General features: G+C 41.0%; 1 protein-coding gene across 1 annotated transcript; it reads left to right on the forward strand.

Moving 5' to 3' along the window:
- The first annotated feature begins 49 nt into the window (after window positions 1-49).
- On the forward strand, window positions 50-23,152 carry fgf19 (fibroblast growth factor 19). The gene is made up of 6 exons (XM_020940642.2): window positions 50-79; window positions 1,095-1,244; window positions 12,994-13,075; window positions 17,749-17,943; window positions 18,026-18,129; window positions 22,838-23,152. The coding sequence occupies exons 1-6, from the start codon at window positions 50-52 to the stop codon at window positions 23,150-23,152; spliced, it is 876 nt and encodes a 291-aa protein (XP_020796301.2).
- The last annotated feature ends 662 nt before the right edge of the window (window positions 23,153-23,814 follow it).

Raw genomic sequence — 23,814 nt, forward strand, 5'->3', positions numbered from 1 at the left:
GAGGGGAGTGGTCACGCTGCTGGGGGTTCGGAGCGGCCTCTTTGTGGCAATGAACCGACGAGGGAAGCTCTACGGCTCTGTGAGTGTCTGGCTTCTCCCTACCCAAACATGTTCAAACCAAACCCACACCAACCTGTCCAAGGGGCCTTCAAACCCTCGGACAGTATCAATACAAATGAATAATATAATATTCATATATAATAACACATGATTTATACACACTTGTGGTGGATGAATGGAAGTGTGGCTGCCAATCTGCCGATCACCACCACACCACTCACGCGCACACCACATTCATACTAGGCACTACTATGTAGTTGCAGTGTCTTGCCAAAGGATACAACAACAAGTTCTACTAGTTCCACTGCTGCCCCATTGTGGCACCTGGTATTCCCAGTGTCTCCCCACATGCTAACCAGTCCTCAGATCAGACGAGACTGGTCATTGACAAGCACATGTGCATGTAATGAATGACTACGGCTTTAGTGACGTCTGAACCAAAGTTAAACAGCTGAATCATCTCTTTACAGGTTCTACACTACTCTATCAAAATGGTCTTTAATTAACAGGGTCCCTGCTGTGGTGTGGTCAGGCTGTGGCTGATCAGAAAGTAACTCTACCAAATGTGTCCAAGTAGCAGAGTCACAGTTAGAGTTTGGGTTCTAACCTGACCACCGGATAAAGTGTACTTATAAGGTTAAATTAGAGCTATAGGGTTCAAATAGAACTACACGGTTAATCTACATGTACAGGGTTAATCAAGACTCATGGAATGAACCTGGTGTATATGTACAGATCTGACCTTGCACATGTGCGTATTGTTCTGCGCACATGTATTGTTCTCACATACACTTCAGGACCAGAGACACATGCATCTGAGAGATTACAGCTGTTTAAAATACAGTAAACATCATTCTTCATTCTACAATCCATTTTTGAATTTGACCCACTAAAGCCATTCTCATATGTGCACACATTGTTTGATAGCTATCACACTAAACAATTGTAACCCAAAATTAACCCCCAAATCCCTCAAACGTCTTTTGTCCCGCCTCTATGACCACTGACTGTTGCCTGTGCCTGTTCTCTTGCAGTTGTATTTCAACAATGAGTGCAAGTTCCGGGAGAATCTCTTGGCCAACAACTATAACGCCTACGAGTCGGTGGCGTACCCGCGCATGTTCATCGGCCTGAGCAAGAACGGCAAAACAAAACGCGGAAGCCGAGTGTCCCCCGCCATGACGGTGACACATTTCTTGCCAAGAATCTAGTGCCTCCGAAATAGACTTCACCTCGATATGGAGAGGGAGGGAGGAAGGGGAACTCCCAGTCAAGATGCACTTTCACTCCAAGCTATATGCAAGCTTTTGTGATGTGTACAGCCTTTTCTATTGTAATTTATGCTCATCTACAGGTTTTTGTATATTTTTTAACAAGTCTTAGTAGAGATTTAGGGGGATCAGAGATGTATTGTTTTTTGCTCTTATTTATGGGAGAATTGCTGCTATAGAACTTGTCTCAGAGCTGGGAGAGGAGTGTGGTGGACTGAACGACAGGGTAGGGTCTTTTATATCAGTGCACTGCAAAAATCAAAAATCTACATGAGCCAAATTAAGTTGGATCCAGAATCTTTTAATATTAGATTTTTGGGTTTTTTTTCCTATTTTTTTTTTTCAAATTAATTTAACTGCACAAAGAGTATGTTTCTATTATTATGATAAAAACATGTATACATTGTATTATTATTATTATTATTTTTTTTATTATTATTATTATTATTATTATTAGTAGTAGTAGTAGTAGTAGTAGTAGTAGTAGTAGTAGTAGTAGTATTGCAAGTTTTGTTTTGTTTTGTTTTGAATTAGTGAATTCAAACATAATAATAATTCAAAAATAGTGAAACCTGTCCAAAATAGTCCAAACATCTAAATCAACTAAAGAAATCCTAAATAATGAATTCAAGTCCAACTGGCTCATGTGGATGTTGTTTTTTTCAGCGCAGTGGAAAAGTGACGAGCCGCTGTGATTGGTGGGAGACGTGGAGCGATTGGCCAATGGCGCAGTGCTTTTGTGGAGTCTAGGATCGGCTCGCTCCTAGAGAGAGGAGGGGGCTGGAGAAGACCCCATACTCCATGCTGTTTATAGCTCTGTGCCCTGAACTTTGAACTTTTGGTTCGTCACTGTCAGAGGAATCCACCGCCATCCACTCACGTTATATAAGACGCGCACAGTTTAAAGGCAAGGTCGCCGCCAGCTTTTACTGTACACAGACACATTTTACTGTTGACCAGAACAGAACCGGCCAGCGGACATTGTTTTGAAAAATTGCTCAATGCACTTTGCCTAATATCGTATATTATATATTTTTTACCAGTTACAATGTTCTTACCAAAACCTACAGGCTTAAAGGTCCTATATTATAGTCCAAATTGACTCTTGTGAGCTTTAAGTCATCTTATAATGTCACCTCCTCAGTAACAACCGGGAGCTATGTTTTGTTTCATTCACACATGTTTGAGTAACTTTTTTATTATTAGTCTGTCTATATCTCCAAAGCTTAAAATCCTCTGTTCCACCTTGTGATGTCATGGTAGTTTTCAAGTGAACAGCTTCTTTTACCTTTTGTTCAGTAGACATTGGCAGTTCAAGGGGAGAAATTATTCAGTTGATTGTAGTGACGGTGTATTGATTTTCAAAACACTGTGGGATATGTATTACCACATGACATCACAAGGTGGAACAGAGTGTTTTGTTTTTGTTTTGTTTTTTTGAAAGAAGAACTCAGATGAAATATGCAGGTTTGTGTGTTAAACAAGTGTGAATGAAACAATACTCAACTCCAGGTCTGTTTGAGATGAGAAAATAACACTTTAACATAGATTAAAAAAATAAATAAAATAGTGTAATATGGGCTCTTTAATTGACAACAAAGCTGGATGTGACCACTTCTTCAACGTGCTACTACGTTAACAATTATTCCATTTATAATCATAGAAATGAACTTACAGACCAAATTAATGTCATTTGAATGCTCTTCTTTTAAGGTTGTGGTTAGGTTTGAGGTATGTAAGTCCGTTTCAGTATTCTAAGCGTACAGAAGCGTTTAGGACTGCCTGCTTCCTATGGACTCTGCATTACTGTACTGTGGTTAGCTTAGGGGCCATGTTGTCCTAGTTGCGCCTTGTCACGTTCCAGCTATCTTTACCCAGCGATTTACTTTTAGAAAGGAGAATCATGGGAGAAATATCCACAGACAGCTGCTGGACTGACTGGACTATATGCTAGGGCCCGTAACCCTATATTTTTCTTTATATATTTTGTAAATATAACCTCTATGTAACTCAAGGTGCTGGCATTTCTATCGGGGTAGGCCACTTTTAACCTGACAGGGCAGAAGATAGGACACACTGAAGGAACACTCAGATAGATTCAACCATTACAGTGGGAGAGCTGTCGTTCTGTTGTGTTGACCCCATTGTTCAGGCCCAACATTCCAAACCTGTAGACCTATAGACCTATAGACTTGTAAACCTGTAGACGTGTAGTCCTGTAGATCTGTAGACCCTATAGACCTGTAGACCCTATAGACCTATAGATCTGTATACTTGCAGGCCTTCGATTGTGTGTTGTGCCTGTGAGCCATGTTCAGATGAACGCTGCTCCACGCTGCATGCACAAGCTGGATTCAGTTGCAAAGGGCTCAAGCAAATCTCATGCAAACTGTGAGAGGAGGCTCCAGGCCAGGCTCCTCCAGACACGACCTTCCATTGCTCCTCCAGACATACCCATACAGACAGGATTAAGTTAACACAGACACACTGATCCCAAAGATTGCCACTGCCCTGGGCTCCAGGGCTCTGTCCCCTTGTGCAGAGCTGCACATGGACATACTGACCCCTTAGACGCCCCTGGGGTCCACACTGCACAGAGCATTTAGGTGCAGCGGGAGTTGGTGCATACAGGTGCTTTGCATGCAGAGCATCAGGTTTACATCTGCCTCAGGTTCAGCCATCAGTTCTGGTTTCTCCTTGCTCCAGTGACCAGGACTCAAGCTCAGCCTCTTGCTCCATCGACAGCCTTTTCAAATGTTACATCCTCTTCCAAAGCTCCAAGATCTGCTTTGTCTCATGATGCATCAGCAGCTATACTGCTACAGGGGCTGCTCTGTGTGTGAATGTAGACAACACTAACATGTTTCTGTATTCTGGTTCCTCATGTGCCCTTATGATCATTTTGTATCAAATACATGTGAAGATTCCCTGTAGTTTTATACAGGACTCAGTGTAACTGTATGTGCTGTGCACATGGCTTAAGTCTAACTTAACAAAGGTTCATAATAAAATCCTGATCTCCCATGTTCACTGGTGTCTGTTTGCATCCTTCACTGTGATCATATATTATATGTGATTATATCTGACTATGTAACAGAAGTCATATATAAAACAGTATGTGATGAAGCTCAGGCTGTGGGTCATGCAAAACTCTTCCTCAGTGACACACAACACAGACCTGAATGTCCAGCTTTCACTGTGTTTGCTTAGCCTTGATGTCACTCAAACAGATGTGAGGCTCACTATTGTTTTTAGACACATTCTACAAACAGTGTGGCCTCCCTCATGTGTCTTCATAAACCCAGTGTCAGCTCTGTGACTGTTCTCCTCGAGCGGCCTTGTGCGGGACACAGGTGCTCAGTTCCTTTACATACCCACTGTCTTCTTCATACCCACTGTTCTCTTCATACATAGTTGATACATAGTGTCTTCGTCATCTGCCTCCTTCCTCCTCCAGCCTGTTCCTCCTGTGTCTCCTGTGTCTCCTGTTCCTCCTGTGTCTCCTGTGCCTCCTGTTCCTCCTGTGTCTCCTGTGCCTCCTGTTCCTCCTGTGTCTCCTGTTCCTCCTGTGTCTCCTGTGCCTCCTGTTCCTCCTGTGTCTCCTGTTCCTCCTGTCCCTCCTGTGTCTCCTGTTCCTTCTGTTCCTCCTGTGCCTCCTGTTCCTCCTGTGTCTCCTGTGTCTCTTGTGTCTCCTGTGTCTCTTGTGTTTCCTGTGTGTCTCCTGTTCCTCCTGTGTCTCCTGTGTCTCCTGTGTCTCCTGTGTCTGTCTCCTGTGTCTCTTGTGTCTCCTGTTCTTCCTGTGTCTCCTGTGCCTCCTGTTCCTCCTGTTCCTCCTGTGTCTCCTGTGTCTCTTGTGTTTCCTGTGTGTCTCCTGTTCCTCCTGTGTCTCCTGTGTCTCTTGTGTCTCCTGTTCTTCCTGTGTCTCCTGTGCCTCCTGTTCCTCCTGTGTCTCCTGTTCCTTCTGTTCCTCCTGTGCCTCCTGTTCCTCCTGTTCCTCCTGTGTCTCCTGTGTCTCTCTGTGTCTCTTGTGTCTCCTGTGTCTCTTGTGTTTCCTGTGTGTCTCCTGTTCCTCCTGTGTCTCCTGTGTCTCCTGTGTCTCTTGTGTCTCCTGTGTCTCTTGTGTCTCCTGTTCCTCCTGTGTCTCCTGTTCCTGTGTCTCCTGTGTCTCCTGTGTCTCCTGTGTCTCTTGTGTCTCCTGTGTCTCTGTGTCTCTGTGTCTCCTGTGTCTCCTGTGTCTCTTGTGTCTCCTGTGTCTCTTTTGTCTCCTATTCTTCCTGTGTCTCCTGTGCCTCCTGTTCCTCCTGTTCCTCCTGTGTCTCCTGTGTCTCCTGTGTCTACTGTGTCTCTTGTGTCTCCTGTGTCTCTTGTGTTTCCTGTGTGTCTCCTGTTCCTCCTGTTTCTCCTGTGTCTCCTGTGTCTCCTGTGTCTCTTGTGTCTCTTGTGTCTCCTGTGTGTCTCCTGTGCCTGCTGTGTCTGGCCCTGCTGTGTAATTTTTTTTTAAAGTCCACAGCATGTGAAGGAGAGAGACAGTTAACAACGCAGTGAGGGCCAACAAGAGCTGTGACTTTACAGCCATTCACTGTAGTGTGGGCAGACATCAGAGAGGGGAGGTGAGGGGGAGCACACAGAGGGGGGGGGGGGGGGGGGGATTATTACACCCACTCTGTGAGAAGAGCATCTTCCTCATTTTTAGGAATAATTGCACTGTATTATATCAACGTGTCAACTATCTCAGTTATTCAAGTCAAGTATTTCTACATTAAATTGATCAAAAATTCCATATGGCACTTTTAATTCACAACGCAAAATATTAGTCCACTGTGAGACCATAAAACTCACTTTTCATGCACTTTTTAACAATTTCCATAAAATAATAATAATAATAATAATAATAATAATAATAATAATAATAATAATAATAATTGATAATGCATGAAACATTTGGGAATGAATGGGTTGGAATGGGAATAGAAGTCAAATGAAAAAAAAAATTAAAAATCAAGTACAAATCAAAGTCAGCTCCTCATACATCTTTTGCAGTTCTTCTGAAAACATGGCTCACGCTTGGAGAATGACTTTTGCAAAGAAAACAATGTCATGTATGTTGAAAAGCTGCTGTCTCTGCAGCGCACAGGCAAATCAGCTGCTTACCACTCAAATAACCACGTGCACACACACACACACACACACACGCGCGCGCACAAACACACACACACCCATGCACACATACATGCACATGCACACGAACAAACACACGCACGCACATGCACACACAGGCACATACACACACGCACACACACATACACACACGCACACACACATGCACACACAGACACACACACATGCACCCACACATGCGCACACACACCCACACACACGCGCACACACATCACTTAGTAGATGAGTAGATGTGTTTGTTTGTTTGTTAGCAACATAACTCAAAAAGTTATGGACCGATTTTGATGAAATTTTCAGGATTTGTTGGAAATGTGAAAAGGAAGAACTGATTACATTTTGGGGTTGATCCAGAAGAAATCCTGGATTCTAGATCACTTTGAAATTTTAGTTAACATTGTGGTAAATGGGGCCAAAAATTTTGTTTCTCAATATCTCGGTTAATTATTGACCAAACCCCATGAAATTTGACTCAGGGATGGACAATGGGATCCTCTTTCATATTCCAAAGGCTGATCCGGATCTGATCCAGAAGACTGATTTTATCGCAATTTATATAAAAAATGGGGGTAGTCCTTGGTGGAGGTCTGCGCTCTCTGAGTGCTTTTCTAGTTTGTTTTGCTTTTGTGCTTTTGGGCAAGACACTCACCTTGTGTGCATGAAAGACACGTGGAAATGGGTCCATGCTTACAGTCTGGCAGTGTTTGATAACTCTGTGGAAAAGGTAAATTCTGTCTTCAGGAGAGTTTGTTAAGCTGCTGTACACGTTTTGGCTCAGAAGCATCAAATGATGGTGTGGTGACATGACTTGTATGCATGTACTATAAGCAAATATATATGTTTTATAACAAGATTATCATCTCTCTTGGGATCCTTTTCCAGGACTGCATCATATACATACGGGTCCGGTCAAGTGGTAACGGAGGGAAACGGGCAGATTTTTTACATTCAAATATCTCTTATTCAGAAACTAGAGGGACTATTGAAATAAGTAAAGTATCAGAATGTAGGAAAGAGTTAACACTCCAACAGGGTCAAGTTAAACCTGTGATATTCTTTCAAGTTGTTGACAAAAAATTTTAAAAACTCATGTCAGTAACGGAGGGAATGAAATATGCAGCACTTTTTGGGCAATAAATCCAAACAGTGATAACTCTTGGTTCTCACTTCCATATCCTTAACAAACTGGTTTGAATATTTGCTTCATATAGTTTTCTACCATATGGTACAAGATTAGGTTGAAAAACCTCTTACTTTTTGAGTCATGACATTTTCTATTAAGAAAGGTCATGGTAACGGAGGGAAAATTGTGCAAGCAAGTAGAAGGTGCATGATTTTGCATAATTTGTCATCTTTTTTCTTCTGAATACTTTAATATTACTTCAAAATGAAAGGTAACTATATCTATAAAATATGTCAGTCCTTCCAAGCAAATTTTTATCATTTTTATTTATTTATTTTTTTTTAAATCATGTACCTTCATCAACAATTCAAAGATCGTATAACACAAGATATGATGAAATACATCCATTTATTTAGATGATTAAATTTTCCTTAAGAACCAATATTTATATATATGGTCCCGGTCAAGCAGAAGTAAACAGCAAAGCCAAAAATTCAAGTTAATGCATCTGATATAAAAATGTATTGAACAGATACATATGTACTCTAGTTTATGAAACTGTTGACCTTTTTTCTGTACCATTTTTGGTTCTAAAGTTACATCCGTTTTAAACAGACCATGTCACAGGTACAATTTTTAGGCCTTGAACAAGAATTACTTCCCAAATTTCAAAAACCTGCAAATCCTCTTCAGGTTAACTTTCAAGCTTCATTTTTGACTATCTACATCTCTAGGTAGTATACTTATTAAACTATTAGATGTTAGTATCTGGTAAAACCTGTGTTTTACAAGTCTAAAAAAATTTTAATTTTCCCTCCGTTACCGAAAAATTATGTTTTTTAAAGTTTTACATGTGTTAAACTTTATATTTCATCATGAAACTTTCTAAAAGCATTTCCTGCAGCAATCTAATGAATTCTGTTTCTACATATTTTTTATTAATTATCCTATTCTCTCCCTCTGTTAACCGCAAAGGTAACGGAGGAAAAACATTTCATATAGTAAGCACTTTCTACTGCATTCTCCCCGAATTATTCCAGACATAGTGAAGTGTTTTCATAATTATGGTATTGTATTAGGTTAAGGTGGTCTCATTTTTAGCATTATCTGTAAAAATATACAATATTTTGAGAATAAATTCAGATATTACAAAACATATGAGTGAAGTCTTTGAAATGAATGGCGAGTATAGTTCAATATTATGAATAAATTTCAAGTTTGCAGTTTGTTGTTTTGATTCAGTTTGTTGTACTACCTTGACAGTGGCAGCATGGTAGCACTCATGCCTCACAGCAAGAAGGCTCTGGGTTCGATCCCTGGGTCGCCCGGGCATTTCTGTGTGTTCATTTTCCCCCTGTGTCTAGATGGGTTTCCTCCGGGTGCTCCGGTTTCCCCAAAACATGCTCCAGGTCTCCAGAACAGTTGATAGTCAAGGTCAGTTAAATACAATCAATCAATGAACCTGACAGGTGGAAATTAGCACTGGTGCACCAGTGTCTAGTCACACCATCACCCACACTGTGTGTGAGTGATGGTGGTGCTTGGTGGGACTGTTGGCGCTGATTGGCATGGCAGCTGCGCTTCAGTCTGCCCGAGGGCAGCTGTGGCTACAACAGTAGCTTACCATCACCAGGTATAGAGTGAATTGATAATGCTGAATGCAATGCTCTGTAAAGCGTCTTTGTGACAAAAAATGTCTGTGAAAAGTGCTACATAAAAACTTACAGACTGTGACTTTAAGAGTGTAGTTTCCAAGTATGGAGACATGTGAACTGGAACTTGAATGAACTTTATAATCACTCTTGATTAATACTTTTTGCATATATAACTCCTCCTCAGTCCTCCTCTCTCACTAAATCACTTCTCCTTCAGAGTGAAGGAGGAGTGATTTAGCCTGGGGAGCAAAGGGAGATCATCGAAAACAAGTGCATCCAAGTGGGCTTGGCATGTCCTTCATGGAAAACTATTCAGTGTATTGTCAAACCACAGGTCTGGGTATTGCAGTACCAGTACCACTAAGGTACAGTAAAGTAGTAATGGTACTCAAAAAAGTAAGTGTTTTTAATAGCACTGAACATTTTGACTCTACGAATATGTGGAAATAAGTACCAGAATCAGAATTAGAAAGTCATCATCATGGAAAGCTATGTATTGTTCAAGTACTGCTATCCAAAAAGAGTTGAAATAAACTAGATAATTAGTGACGACATAACACAGTGTCTACCTGAAACAGAACAGAACAGCTACAGTCAGATGATTGTTCATTTAGATTAAAAGCATCTATTCTCTCTTTTTTCAAGTTCATTGACTTTTGTAAAGAATAGCTCAACAACAATGCAACAGCCTGAAGACAAGCAGAGCTCAACATAAACTCTACACAAACCTTTGTATTACTCAGTGGTACAAAGCTAGCATGAAGACAAGAAACAGTCTCACAAATAAAGTAAAGTTAAAGAGGGAGTATTATGTAAAATCTTTCTACCATGTTATAATGTTGTTCCCTCATCAAAAAGATGCCTGAAAAACTTTTAGGTGTCATCCGTGTATGCTTGAGTATTTTAACGATCCCAGGTCCTATTCGAACCAAACTTCCGTCACCCATGCTCCCACAGGATATCTCTCCATAAACATTAAAAACATGATACACAAATGTACACAAGTTCACAAACCCGATGCGATGTGCAGTAGTTTTATTAGTGAAGATGCAAAGGGAAGGCAGGCTCAGAATGTCAAAAACCAAAGTGAAGCCTATAAAACATGTTAATACATTGTTTTTGGTCAATATCACATTTTCAAAACATTAAAAGGTAACATGGTGATCTAAATATGTTATGTCATCATTTACATTGTATTCATCCTGTTCTACTCATTGTTTAGTTCTGGTCTAGTCTGGGTTTAGGTTTGGGTTTAGTCCTAGATTAGTCCCAGTTTTAATGTGGTGTGATGCAAGTGTGAATACAACCTAATTCTACACCAACTACAGCGTATGGGTCATGTAATATAACAATGTCAATATCAGTCAGTCAAAATCACCTTGTTGGTGCTCGAGAGGAACTTGAAGCACATCTGGGACAAACAGGAAAGTCTCTTCTAGCCTCTTGTCTCCACTCTGTTGTTTTGGTTGGTGATGATACAAAACTTGTAGAAAGTCATTGCATTGGTGTAAAAATGTCAAAGTAAGATTTTAGAGCTTTATGCAGTTATATACACGAATACAAAATATGACAGATTTGGCTAGGGTGACCATATTTCCGTTTGTGAAAACCCGGACACCTTGGGGGTGGGGTCTTTTTTTTTTTTTTTTTTTCACAGCGTATGAACCGTATTGTGTATTACAGGCAGGTAGTAATTACACACTGGTGGGTCAGGACTAAACCAGGTCTAAACGAGGACTAATCTTGGACTTAAGAGAGTCCGTCGAGCAGTTTTTCCGCAAAGCGCGATCGGGCAATTGCTCCGTGAGATGCGGAGCTGAGCCGGTCCTTTCTCCTGCGTCACCTCCAAGCCCGTCCTGACGGTGAGTCCTGTTTCAGTTCTGGTCTAGTCCTGATTTAGTCCTGTTTTAGGCCTAGTTCAGTCATGGATTAGTCCTCCACTTCAGTCCTGGAATCAGTCCTGGGTTAGTCCTGGTTTAGTCTTGGTTCAGTCTGTGGTGTAGGCAGTGCAAATGTTTGATATAATCTCTGGTTAACGGGCAGGTGCGGTGTTGTACTGGGGGTCTCAAAAATGGACACGTGCAGGACTCTGCTCTGTTGGGCTCCATTACGGAATAAATTAATCTTCAGTTCGTTACATAAAGAAAGAGGAAAATAACATGATGACAGCAGCAATAAGTTTTAAGAAGGAAGTAAAAAGGGTTGCACCTGTCCTGTGAGAAAAGTGTATAAAGTTTGTGCTGAGGGGTTTTACAGCCTTAAAACAGATAGAATAATTGTAAAATATAAGGTTGACTACTTCACGGATTTCACCTATTGTGGGTTATTTTTAGAACGTAACCCCCGCGATAAACGAGGGACACTGTACTCTCACCTCCAACCTGTGCACATGGCCTCACACTTGTAACCCAACCGGGACGGAAAACGGAGAATTTCTTGTACAAGTCATTGTTAAATGTTCATTTGCGCTTCGGTATGTTGCAGACTGACCGACTGTTTGTGTTTGCTCGCTCCTTCTGAGTCACAGACGCTACTAGAGATGCTCAGTTTAATGCCCCCAATGAACGGTACTGAAAACCCGAACATTTGCATCACTTTATAAAAAAAACAAAACAAAAACGGACGCCCCGGACAGGACGCAAAATACGGACATGTCCGGGGAAAAACGGACGTTTGGTCACCCTATATTTGGCAAATAATGGTTTTGTTTTTTTATAGATTGTTATACATCCAAAACATATGTGTGCCGTGTTGTTTAGCTGCTTTAAGTATTAAACAGTACAGAGCTTTGGTGAGTGCAGACACACACACGCACACACACGCACATAGAGCTTTGATGAGTGCAGACACACACACACACGCACACACACACACCCCACACACACACGCACACACCCACACACACACACACACACACACACCCCCCACACACACACACACACACACACAGCTTTGGTGAGTGCAGACACACACACACGCACACACACACACACCCCACACGCACACGCACACACCCACACACACACACACACCCCACACACACACACACACACCCACACACAGAGCTTTGATGAGTGCAGACACACACACACACACACACACAGAGCTTTGATGAGTGCAGACACACACACACAGCTTTGGTGAGTGCAGACACACACACACACACACACACACACACACACAGAGCTTTGGTGAGTGCAGACACACACACACACACACACACACACAGAGCTTTGGTGAGTGCAGACACACACACACACACACACACACACAGAGCTTTGGTGAGTGCAGACACACACTTGATGGGTACTGTGTCATCAGGTGCTGAGTGCTGACTGGAGCAAAGCCTTTAAGCGCCTCATTCAGGCCCATGCAAAACACCAGGGCCCTGCTCTCCTGCATTTGCATTGACACAGATTTGACTTGTACTCTGAGCTTGTCATTTAGACCAGATCCAAACTATGCTCCACTCTCAAAGTAGCAGCACACACCCTCATGATGGATCAATCAAATCAAAATCACTTTATTTGTCCCTTGAGCAGCAATTTAAGGACACAGAGCTGTGAATTACAATAATAATAGAAAACCTCAAACAAAAGTCTCATTGCAGCTCAGGTCGAGTCATTAGATTCAATGTCAGGGCAGTGTGAGGTGAGTGACAACCCTTAGGACAAAAGTGCTCCTCCTCTGTGTCCTCTGTATCCTGCAGCATCACAGCCGCCTCCAGGGGGAGCCAGGTGAACTCTGGAGACACAACAGGAAAGCCTCCCTCACGCCACTCTGTAGTTTCGGTTAGTGATGAGAAGAGACATTCCCTCTGGAGTTTGTGACAGTTTCTGGCTCCTGCAGTTACAGAGATAAAAAAGAGGAGGTATTTGACTAGTATGTCATATTAACTGTTAACACATAACATATTTAGATCACCATGTTACCTTTTATTGTTTTAAAAACAAAGTATGAACATGTTTTCAAAGTTTCACTTCCATATTTAAATCTGCCATGGAGCTCTGACCTTCTGTCTTCCATCTCAGTTTTAATCTATGACCACATTAGAACAGTGATATCATGTTCCAATGCAACTTATCAAAATTATCTATGTATTTATTTTTTTTATTTTTTTTGTCAGTGAAAATTAAACCAAATAAGCAGTTACATTAACCTTTAAAATAAAATGTACTTTTCAGAGAACTTTTCTATCAGCATACTATTTATACTTTTTTGTTTGTTTGTTTGTTTGTTGATGTAACAGTACTCTAGCCTGATACATCAGTTTCACTTCATACAAACCATCTGACCTCACAGTGTTAGAATTTGTTCACCCGACAGTAGGTGTGTACTTTTTGTCATTTAACCAATCACTGCTATTCGGTCGTGATGTATGTAATGTGTCACTAACGGAGCTAACTGGTATATTAAGCTTTTTCCAAAACCGTAGGAAGAAGGACAATAACGTGTTTCCCCTTGATAAAATTCACCAAACATTCTCTTTACCGGCTTTAAATCCTCAATTTCAGGAATCGTTGACAACACAGAATCTATGGCTCTTCACTGGTGTCTGAACTTGCACTTCCGGGGTTCTTGCAAACCATCTAGTGTATTCTGATTCCTGATTTCGTTGGAGAGAAATGAAATTGAGTGGAGGTACCAGGTGGCTCCAGCCTGGCTAATAGTACTCTTACTTGAATAAAAAATGTGATACAACTTTGAGTAAGTCTGAAGTGACAAAAGCTTTATGTTGAAATGATTTGAACTTTTGTGTTTCTTGCAGCTCCTTCACATATGTTAGATACTTTGTCTCATGTAATAAATAAGTAAATAAATTAAAAATAAAATGTTTGTGTCTGTCCTTTGAAAATACCAAATTTTGTTAATTCTTTAAAGCTTTATTCTTCCAATTACATTAACTTTAAATTATAAATCAGCTGTTATGTCCCTTACTTGAACAGTAGTTTTCTCAAACTCTATTTTACTTTTACTTGAGAGTTTCTTGAACCACTACTTTGTATTTCTACTTAAGTAATATTATTTGAGGTAATGTGAGTCAAATGCTTGGCTTCCACCACCTTTCCACATAAGAAGACCTATGAAAAACACCTAATGCCCCAGTGGCAAAGGGAACATCACGTTCTTGGCTGCCATCTAGTGTCCACTGTGCTGTAATTACTCTGATGGGTGGACATTGGTACCTCTCCTTCCTCTTCACAGACGGAGCTCACTAAAACACCTGTTGTGTTAGCCTTCTGGTTTGGAAATGTGAATGAGCTGTTTACTCTCCATTACACTTTAACTGAGTCCAGGGAGCATCGGAAACGCAGCGTGATAAGAGCGGAAACAAGTGTGTGCTAACACTAGTGTGGAGTGACCCAGTGTGACAGCCAAGACCCCTGCACTGCTAGACTTTAACCTGGGCACAAATAACAAGTCTGCGATTTGACTCAGGATTTATGTAACGCCTTCGGATGGTGTGTGCGTTTGGTCTGTCTGTGCATGTTCTCTTGGCAAAAAAGCAAGTTATCACTGAACTACAACTCAAATAAGGCCTGTCAAAGCAGATCGTTTTCACATGTTTGGCTGTTCGCTTTGGTCACTCTGCTCACTGTGAGTAAATCTATAGAGGTTTTGCACAGATGCCATTTTATTCTGACTGAGTGGATCTGAAACTGTGTGTGTGTGTGTGTGTGTGTGCGTGTGTGTGTGTGTGTGTGTGTGTGTGTGTGTGTGTGTGTGTGTGTGTGTGTGTGTGTGTGTGTGTGTGTGTGTGTGTGTGCGCGCGCGCGCGCCTGTGCAGATTATGCTGTTCAGTCTTTTCCAGACTGTGTTGAAAATCACACTTAACCATATTCCATGTAACACTTAGTGTTATGCCAAAGGAACAATGTTTTCATGGAAACTAGCAAGAGGAGGCCCTCCTCCAGGCCAAGTAAGAGTCAGGTTTGTGGAGATACAAATCCACAAACCTGATCTTTTTTCTAAGCTTTGCAGTGCAATCAAAACAATCAAAATAAGAAAAAAAAAAAAAAAAAACACATGCTTTTGTTTTTGCTTACTTTTAAGCTTAAAAATAATTACATTTGATATTTTGTCCTGTCAATTACAACAACCCTCAGCTTAGTTTTATCTTTTACTTGAATGGTACTCTTACTTCAGTATGATTAATCTGCTCTATAGTTATAATCTATGACACCCATAAATCATTATCTTATTTTGTATATAAAAATAAAAAATAAGATAAAAATAAAATAAAAGGAAACAATAAAAAAAAAAAAAGAAAAAGGAACTCCTGCGTTATAAAAATGTGGTGCCCAATGGGTTTAATGTCACCGTAAATATGAGAAGTGGAAATATGGTCCAACGCAGAGAAAAGTTCATTTTACAGACTACTTTAAGACCTTTTTAGTTGAGTAAAATAGAAAAAAGAATTAGCTTCTTCATGTGAAGTACTCTCTTGTGGTCCCTTGTTAAAAAAAAAAAAAAAAAAAAAAAAAAAAAGCTAACAGTAATCAAGGCTTCAATGAGGACAGATGCTGGATTTGTAACCACCAAGTGTCTACAAAACCTGCCCTGTAACAAGTGAAAAAGCATGAAGGCTACAAGACAGAAAAAGACTTTCTTCAGCACTGCACCACAGACCACTCCTCAGATACAGGTTTAAAGGTCTTACATTACACAAAATTGACTCTAAACTCTGTTTTTATTAATGTTGTTACCAGCCCCACAAAACATACCTGAACTGTGTGCTTTTTTCATTTACACATATTTGAGTAATCCTTTATTAAAGAGCCTAAATCAGGCATGTCCAAACTATGGCCCGTGGGCCAAATGCGGCTCTCAGACCATTTTTTTCTTGGCCCTCAGGCTTCTAGGTGAATTGGACCAAATTGCCTTGCATCAATTAAAAATTAACTTTTTACTGCAAAAAAAAATAAAAAATAAAATCTACCTTGATAAAGTTAATATTTAATATTTAGTTTGTGGTTTTAAGGATCTTAGCATGAATAAAGACTCATGGCTCATTCTACCATGTTAAACATGCACATATTTCAGTTATTCACTGTACTGAGCACCAGTCTATGGCCCTCGATCGGCCCTCTGCTTCATCTGTGTTTAGATGTGTGGTACTTGATGAAAAAAGTTTGGACACCCCTGGCCTAAATAAACTCAGCCTAAATATTCAGGGTTTGTGGGTTAAACTCCAGGTATGTGTGTGATGAGGAATATGGGCCCTTTAATCCCAGTTCGTGTGTCAGTTACACGGTTACATGAGGCCTGCTTTGTCATTTGTCAGTTCAGATCACATGGTCATTAGATGGGAAATATACACAGCATAGAGTGAGGGGAGAGAAGAGAACACTGAACATTGAGAATACAACTAAAGTGGAGACATTTAGTGAGTGGGGTTATGGCTACACAGTGAATCATTATCAAATCCAAATCACTATGAGTTGGTGCAATATCAGATCACAAAGTCTGCAATTATTTAGGGATTAGAATGGTGTCTGCAAAGAACTTTTTTTTTTCTTTTTCTGAAATGCACTGGATTCTTGTATTAGTCTGAACTTCATTCTTCATACAAATGTGAATTCTCCTAAAATTGTTTAAAATGTGCATTCTGAACTAATCCAATCACACCCACAGTAGGTTTTATTTTTTGAATGAAGCAGACCTAGTGTTAGCCCTGCTGACCATCTCTCCTATTGATCTGACTGAACTCATTGAGTTCATTCTATGTCAGTGCTGGGGAACCAGGGCCGAGAGGGAAAAAACTCACCAAAATACCAACAGAAGATTTAAGTGTGATGTTTCAGTGGGATACTGCTTTGTGAAATATACAGGCTGAGATAAAAGTGAATTTATAAATGCTCCATGGAACTTTACTGGTGAGGAGTTCACCACCACTGAGATATTTCTTATTTGTCTGTGTATGTATGTTTGTATGTATGTATGTATGTATGTATGTATGTATGTATGTATGTATGCATATATGTATGTATGTGTATGTGTGTGTGCGGGTGTGTATGTATGTATGTATGTATGTATGTACAGTATATATTTACAGGTTTGTTTTTATTACTAAAATCCCTGGGGGCATCACGTGCTTGTCTCCATGGAGTTTAGAGGTATACTGTGGGGCAGCCCAGGCAAAGCAATAATATCTCCATAGAGACAAGCAGGCGGCAAAGCCTCCAGCTCCAGTAAAAAAGTGACATAGTGCATTTTTAAAGGTGCGCGCGTTGTGGCCTGGCAGTGCGCGCGGCTCGCGCGGTGGGCAGTGGTTCAGGGGTGTGTTGTGATCTGCTTCTGAGAATTGGCTCTTGGAAAGAGGTTATCGGCAGCTGATAAGAGCGTCATTTAAAAAGGAGCTTTGCGATAAGGCCACGTTACTTTCCAGTACGGCGCGAGCACGGTACAGACGTCATCACTGGATGTATTTCGTGCTCATTTTCAATAATGCCTCTGCTCGTAGACATTGTGGCCGTAGTGGGTGTTCTGCTGAGCACTGGAGTCGCGTGCGCGCCTCTCGCGGAGCACGGGGCGGAAGCGGCGCGCGGCTGGGCGCAGGTGGTGCGGCGCAGACACCTGTACGCGGCCAGGACGGGTCTGCACCTGCTGATCAGCGCGGACGGACACGTGCACGGCTCCGCGGACCAGAGCCCCTACAGTAAGTGCATGGCCACCTATGTGTGCGTATGCGCGCCCATGTGTCTGCTCGTGTGTGCTCATGTCTCGGCTGTGCGCCGCAGGTCTGCTGGAGATCACTCCGGTGAGCCCGGGCTGTGTGGCCCTCAGAGGAGTCGAGTCTGATCGCTTCTTGTGCATGCGTGAGGATGCCTCGCTCTACACTTCGGTAAGGAGCCTGCTCTTACCAGGCTCTCCCCTGAGGCAGAGCACAGAAAAACAAACAAACAAACATACAAACAAACAAAAAAGTGGGCTAGTTGCTTTTCCTTTTTTTTTTTTTTTTTTTTTTTTTTTTTTTAAGTGGTAACATTTGCAGGCCTAAATGGACATAAGTTTGTCTTTAGTGAACCTGGTCACACGTAGCGCTAGTCCACTGTGCTTAAGGAGAAACACACACGGTACAAAATACATATACTATAAATAATATACGTCATAAATAATATACATGTAATGTAAACAAAGTGAAACATGATCCTCGCTCTGACAGGTCCACAGCAGCTCAGCTCAATGAACGACACCATTTCATTTAAAGTGTGTTTTAGGGGGAGAGAATGACAGGCCTGCCACAGATGGACAATAGATTTTCATTTATTTTTTATTTTTTTAGAATAAAAAAACATGATTATTTATTTAATAAAAAAAAAAAAAGCTAAAGATTATTGTAAAGAAAAAGATTTAGGCTGTTTATTAAACCTTTAAATCTAAACGGTCACTGATGCTCCACACGCCTCCTCAGCCCTCAGCCAATCTCATCAGCTCATTTAGCCGCGCAGAGGTCCGAGCCGAGCCTCCTGCCCCACACACAGCCATATGACACAGCAGTGAGGCGGGCACGAACAGGGACACTGCTCCTTGTAACTGAGTACTGGGACTGAGCAGTATCCCTGTGAATGCACAGACAGAATAGAAATAAACATTCCACACTCATAAAGAAGAGTCAGTGTTCATCTCGCACCTTTTTGCAAACCTTTCACTTTTTATTTTCAAACAAATGTGTATGAAAAGACTCCTCTACAACACATCAATTTGTAGAAAATAGTTTCAAAATATCATCACTGGCATACCGAGAAAGGGCGCTCTGTATAAAGGAGCTTTTTGTTTGAGAAGATATTTGACATTTCTCTTTGTTAAATTGACAAAAATGTAAATTAAACTTTTTTTTTTTGTCTCCGTCCTCAGGGACACAAAATATATTTCCTCTAAATTCAGCTTGTCAAAGCAACGTCCCTGTCAACTCCTTCAGACAATTTCATGAACCTCATTGAATCAGTCATCTCTGAGGGCTTTGTTACCCTTACTCCACTGAACTCTACAGTCTGGTAACTTTTTAACTTTTTGATATTTAAGACCAACAATGGTGAAATTTCTGCCGTCACAGCTGGAAAGTGTCAGCTCCGTCAGTCCATTCTGATCCATTTATTTAAACAGTGCTGGAGTGACCCTAAGCCAGAGGTGCGCATTTCTTTTTTTTTCCACAATGCCCCTGAGAAACACAAAATATTGTGGATGCCAAAATGCTTAACTCAGTTCTGCATAATATTAATTGTATTTCTTTATTTAAAGCAGTAAATAGGATTGTTCTGATGTGCTGGTCAGACTGGGAACAGTTTATGTTATGACTAAGCAATGAAAATGCCTTACCCCCCCCCCCCCCCACACACACACACACACACACACACACACGTCATAAAAAAACACCTCTAAAATAAAAGCAATGCAGCTTTAGTTCATGCATGAGGAAAAATTATAAATATATTTATTTTGTAATTCCAAATGAAGAGTCGACGAAGGTCTGATATTCATCATAGCAGCTCACATATGGAACAAAAAAAGAACTAAGAACAACTTCAACAATGACAAAACATTCACTTTTGTCAACTCTGTCAGCCTTATTGACCAGTTGTTGTTGGGTGTTTTAGTAATTGTTTTTTTGTTTTTTTTTTAATAGACTTGACTCTTGAGCTTATGTGGGTCTGTAGTAAAGGGCACTGAAACCTACAGCCAATTTGTCTTAATTAATCACAGAAATGTCTTTTATAGTATACATTTTAAAACTATTTTTTTGAAGTTGAGATATTATGAAACTGGAATAAAAGTACAAAATCACAATTTAAGTTTTCAGATAAATGTCTATGGTTCACAAAATAATGAATAATCATAACATAGATTATAACTGTGTTTTGGTGCGTCTGATTCAGATGACTTGAGTAGATGTTTAACACTGGTACCACTGGGCTAACCAGCATGACATCCACATGAGAGGGTTAGACACATTCTCTATTATCTATTATATTCTCTATCATTTTATGAAAGTCAAATTCCAAAATCTTATTAAACTGTGTGCTGTGTTATTGGGCAAGTTGTATTTATGAGGATTCATTTTATAATTGAACAACTACAGTGCTCTGGGTCAATCCAAAATGTTAATAAATCTCAAACCTGAACACTTAAGAAAGTAAAAGTGAAGTTTTGGCTTTCTTAGGAGAAAATCTATACAACAACTTTGGACAACTATTAATGTGCAGTCACTGTCATCTCATCAGCCCATAAAACCTTTGAAAAATCTGCAGATATTTCTTGGTCCAGTCTTGGCGTTTCAGATCATGTTTCTTGTTCAGTGGTGGTTGGGTTTCAGTCCTCCATACTTTGACCATGTCTCCGAGCACTGAACACCTTGTACTTCTGGGAACTCCAGGTAGGTTGCACTTCTGGAATATGACAGTTCTGGAGAATAATGGTTCCTGGTAGCTTCAAGTTTGATTCTGACTCTTTTTTTTTTTTTTCAACACTCTTCTTGTTGACTGTTCGTTTGTTTTGCTTGATGGTTCTGTGATCACGCCCCAATATCTTTGTCATTTCAAAAGTGCTGCATCCCTCTGACTTTTCAGAGTCAGTTAAATCTCTTTTTTGACCCATTTTGTCTGAGGAACAGAAGCTGCCTAATGCTAAAAGCTGCACATCTTGATATAGAGTGTTGCTGTCCTTAAGCCACACCCTCCCTCGTTAGATAAATATACATCACTTGATATGCTCAAATCCAATAAGGATTCAAGTTTATGCAGTTTGGAGTTGGAAAATATGCATAAAAATTATGATATGGTCAGAATACTGTCGTGCCTAATAATTGTGCATACAGTGTAAAGATGCACTGGTTGCACAGTCTGTGGCAGCACCAGGATCTCATCTGGTTTAAACTGTGTCCAGAAGAGTGTCCTGTCTCCTCAGGTTTAAACTGTGTCCAGAAGAGCATCCTGTCTCCTCAGGTTTAAACTGTGTCCTGCACGTCCAGGAGGAGCAGTTCTACAGAGCAGTGCTCTGCAGACATGGACAACCACTCAGATGAATACAGCATGAAAAGCATGTTATAATCCATTCTACAGCTGACATGGAGCAGTCCGCTGTGCGAGCACAGGGGCGCTCCTGTCATCTGGGCCCTGTCTCAGTTTCACTCTCTGGATCTGACGTGTGTTGATGGACACCTGTCCAGCTCAAGTACAGGGATTTACAGTAGATGACAGGAGTCTAGACTTTGTTTAACAAAGTCATGTACTGCTTTTATAAGAAAATGACATCCAGTTTACGTCAGTTTTTTCTGCATTTCTTTCCCCTCTTTGTTTCTTCCTCTCACTGATCATGTGTGCTTAATGCTTTCTGCATTAGAAAAACATAAGGACAGTTTTTTTTTTTTTTTTTTTTAACATTCTAGAGTTGTATATGTTTATGCACAGCTCAGACCTCACTCTACAAAAGAACTGCTTCTGAATTTAAAAAAAATTCAGAACTTTTTTTTTCCTTAAAAAAAAGCCACATTTCCAGATGTAATTCATTTATTGTTAACAGACACAAAAACAAATTATTTATTACAATGCTACAAAAATAATTTGTAATCTATTATTATAATAAACAATAAATCAGTTATTTATTGTTTTTACTTTCAGATTTACTTTAATTGGACACAACAATAAATAACTGATTTATTGTTGTGTCCAATTAAAGTGAATCTTGAAAGTGTCACCAGCTGTGATGGCAGAAATTTCAAGGTTGTTGGTCTTGAATATCAAAAAGTTCAACAGGTACCAGACACCTGTTTAACCAGCTGAATTTGAAATCTATTTTCAACAGTGTACCTTGCATACATGTTTTGAATTTTAAAGCCTTTATCAAATAAACTGAGTTTTTAAATGTTTCTGGCGGAGAACACAAAAGTGATATATTGACATAAATACACATATAGTGTAGACATGTTTATTTCAGAGGCCCTGCCTCTGTGAAAGCCCCACATTCAGACAGTCTCATTACAGTGCTGCTGCAGTGAAAACAGGCAGCACTCAAACTCTGGGTTCATCAACCTTTGTCCAGTGGAGCAGGTATTTACCCAGCCCAAAAGCTGAATGAGGAGCAGAGCCACAGCAGCCTTGGCCCCTAGTACGCGCCAACACAAACAGGCCCTGGGGAACATGTGGCCCCGAGCGGATGTGCACAACACAAACAGAAAGTTCGGCTGTGGGCTGGTCAATGACTTAACATACATGCACAATTGCACATATATGATATTTTATATGGAGAAAGACAGGCTGCATGAGTGGCTGTACTGACATCTCACTGCAAGGTACCTGGTTTGACTGCCAGTCTTTCTGTGTGGAGTTTGCATGTTCTCCCTGTGTGTGGGTGTTTTTGCTCTGTGCACTCTGCTTTCCCTATTCATCCAAACATATCACTTTGGCATGAGATTGTTTGTGGTTAAGTGTACACTCCACGACTACAGGAGCAACAGGATAAAAGCAGGAGTGAATGAAGGATAAAGTATAGATGAAAAGAAAAGTGATCAGGTTTCTAAGGGTTAATGACTTCTCATGGTGTGCTATGTCCTGCAGAGCGCCTACACGAGGGAGGACTGCTCCTTCAGGGAGCAGGTGCTGGCTGACGGATACAGCGCGTACTCGTCTGACGCACACGGGCTCCTGCTCAGCCTGGGCACCCAGCGCCAGAGGCACAGGGGGCGGGACAGAGGAGCGCCAGCTCTGGCACAGTTTCTGCCCCGGGTCAGCTCTCTGGAGCTGCTCACTCAACTGCGCTTCCCCCCAGCTGCCCTGCCTCCCACCACACAACCTCAGGAGCCATTGGAGCACATGGACTCGTTTGGAAGGCTCTCTCAGATTATCCACAGCCCCAGCTTCCATGAGAGATGAGACCCACTCAAGCCGTACACAGTCACATTCAAAAACAGGGCTAAAGAGCACGACTGGAGCAGTTAAGGGCAGAGCCCAGAAGAGAGTCCACAACACTCCACCTCAGTCTGGCCAGATGGGACCCAGAGCTCTGGAGACTGTTCCAGGGATATGTCCTGTCGGGGGACAGCAGCAGAGGACCTGTGAAGGAAATAACACACACTAGTGTGGGTAGACTTGTCTACAGCCAAACTATTTATTTAAGACTGTTTGACCTGCTCAGTGTTTTATGAAGAGGTCTGTAGAACCACACTTGTGTGTGCCTGAAATGCCAATTGTTTTGCCTGATTTACTCCAGAGAGAGCACAGATCCATGGTGCCACACAAATGTTGTTTATGTTAAACTGTTCATTGATCAGTGAGAGGTTAGTTCCATCTGGTGGTGAGTGTGTGATTGTGCAGCACACTGACGCAGCCTGAGTCCACATGTGGCAGAGGAAACAGATAAAGCACTTTGTAAATAAACTCTGCTGTGTGAATCCAATGATTTGTGTCACTGGACTCGTCTGCCCTGTTACGCCCCGTCTACCCACTGCAGTAAACAGAAATAACAGGCTCCTACTTACACTACTACTACTACAACTGCTACTTATAATGATAATAATAATAATAATAATAATAAT

Source organism: Boleophthalmus pectinirostris, unplaced genomic scaffold, assembly GCF_026225935.1.
Source record: "Boleophthalmus pectinirostris isolate CB_2022bp ecotype Guang Dong unplaced genomic scaffold, ASM2622593v1 HiC_scaffold_19, whole genome shotgun sequence".
Lineage (NCBI taxonomy): Eukaryota > Metazoa > Chordata > Actinopteri > Gobiiformes > Gobiidae > Boleophthalmus > Boleophthalmus pectinirostris.

Excerpts from the sequence above, each read along its gene's own strand:
- fgf19 (XM_020940642.2), top strand. The coding sequence starts at position 50 with ATGAACCGACGAGGGAAGCTCTACGGCTCT. Across the intron at positions 17,944-18,025 it reads CGCGGACCAGAGCCCCTACA|GTCTGCTGGAGATCACTCCG; the intron begins GTAAGTGCATGG and ends TGTGCGCCGCAG. Across the intron at positions 18,130-22,837 it reads ATGCCTCGCTCTACACTTCG|AGCGCCTACACGAGGGAGGA; the intron begins GTAAGGAGCCTG and ends TATGTCCTGCAG.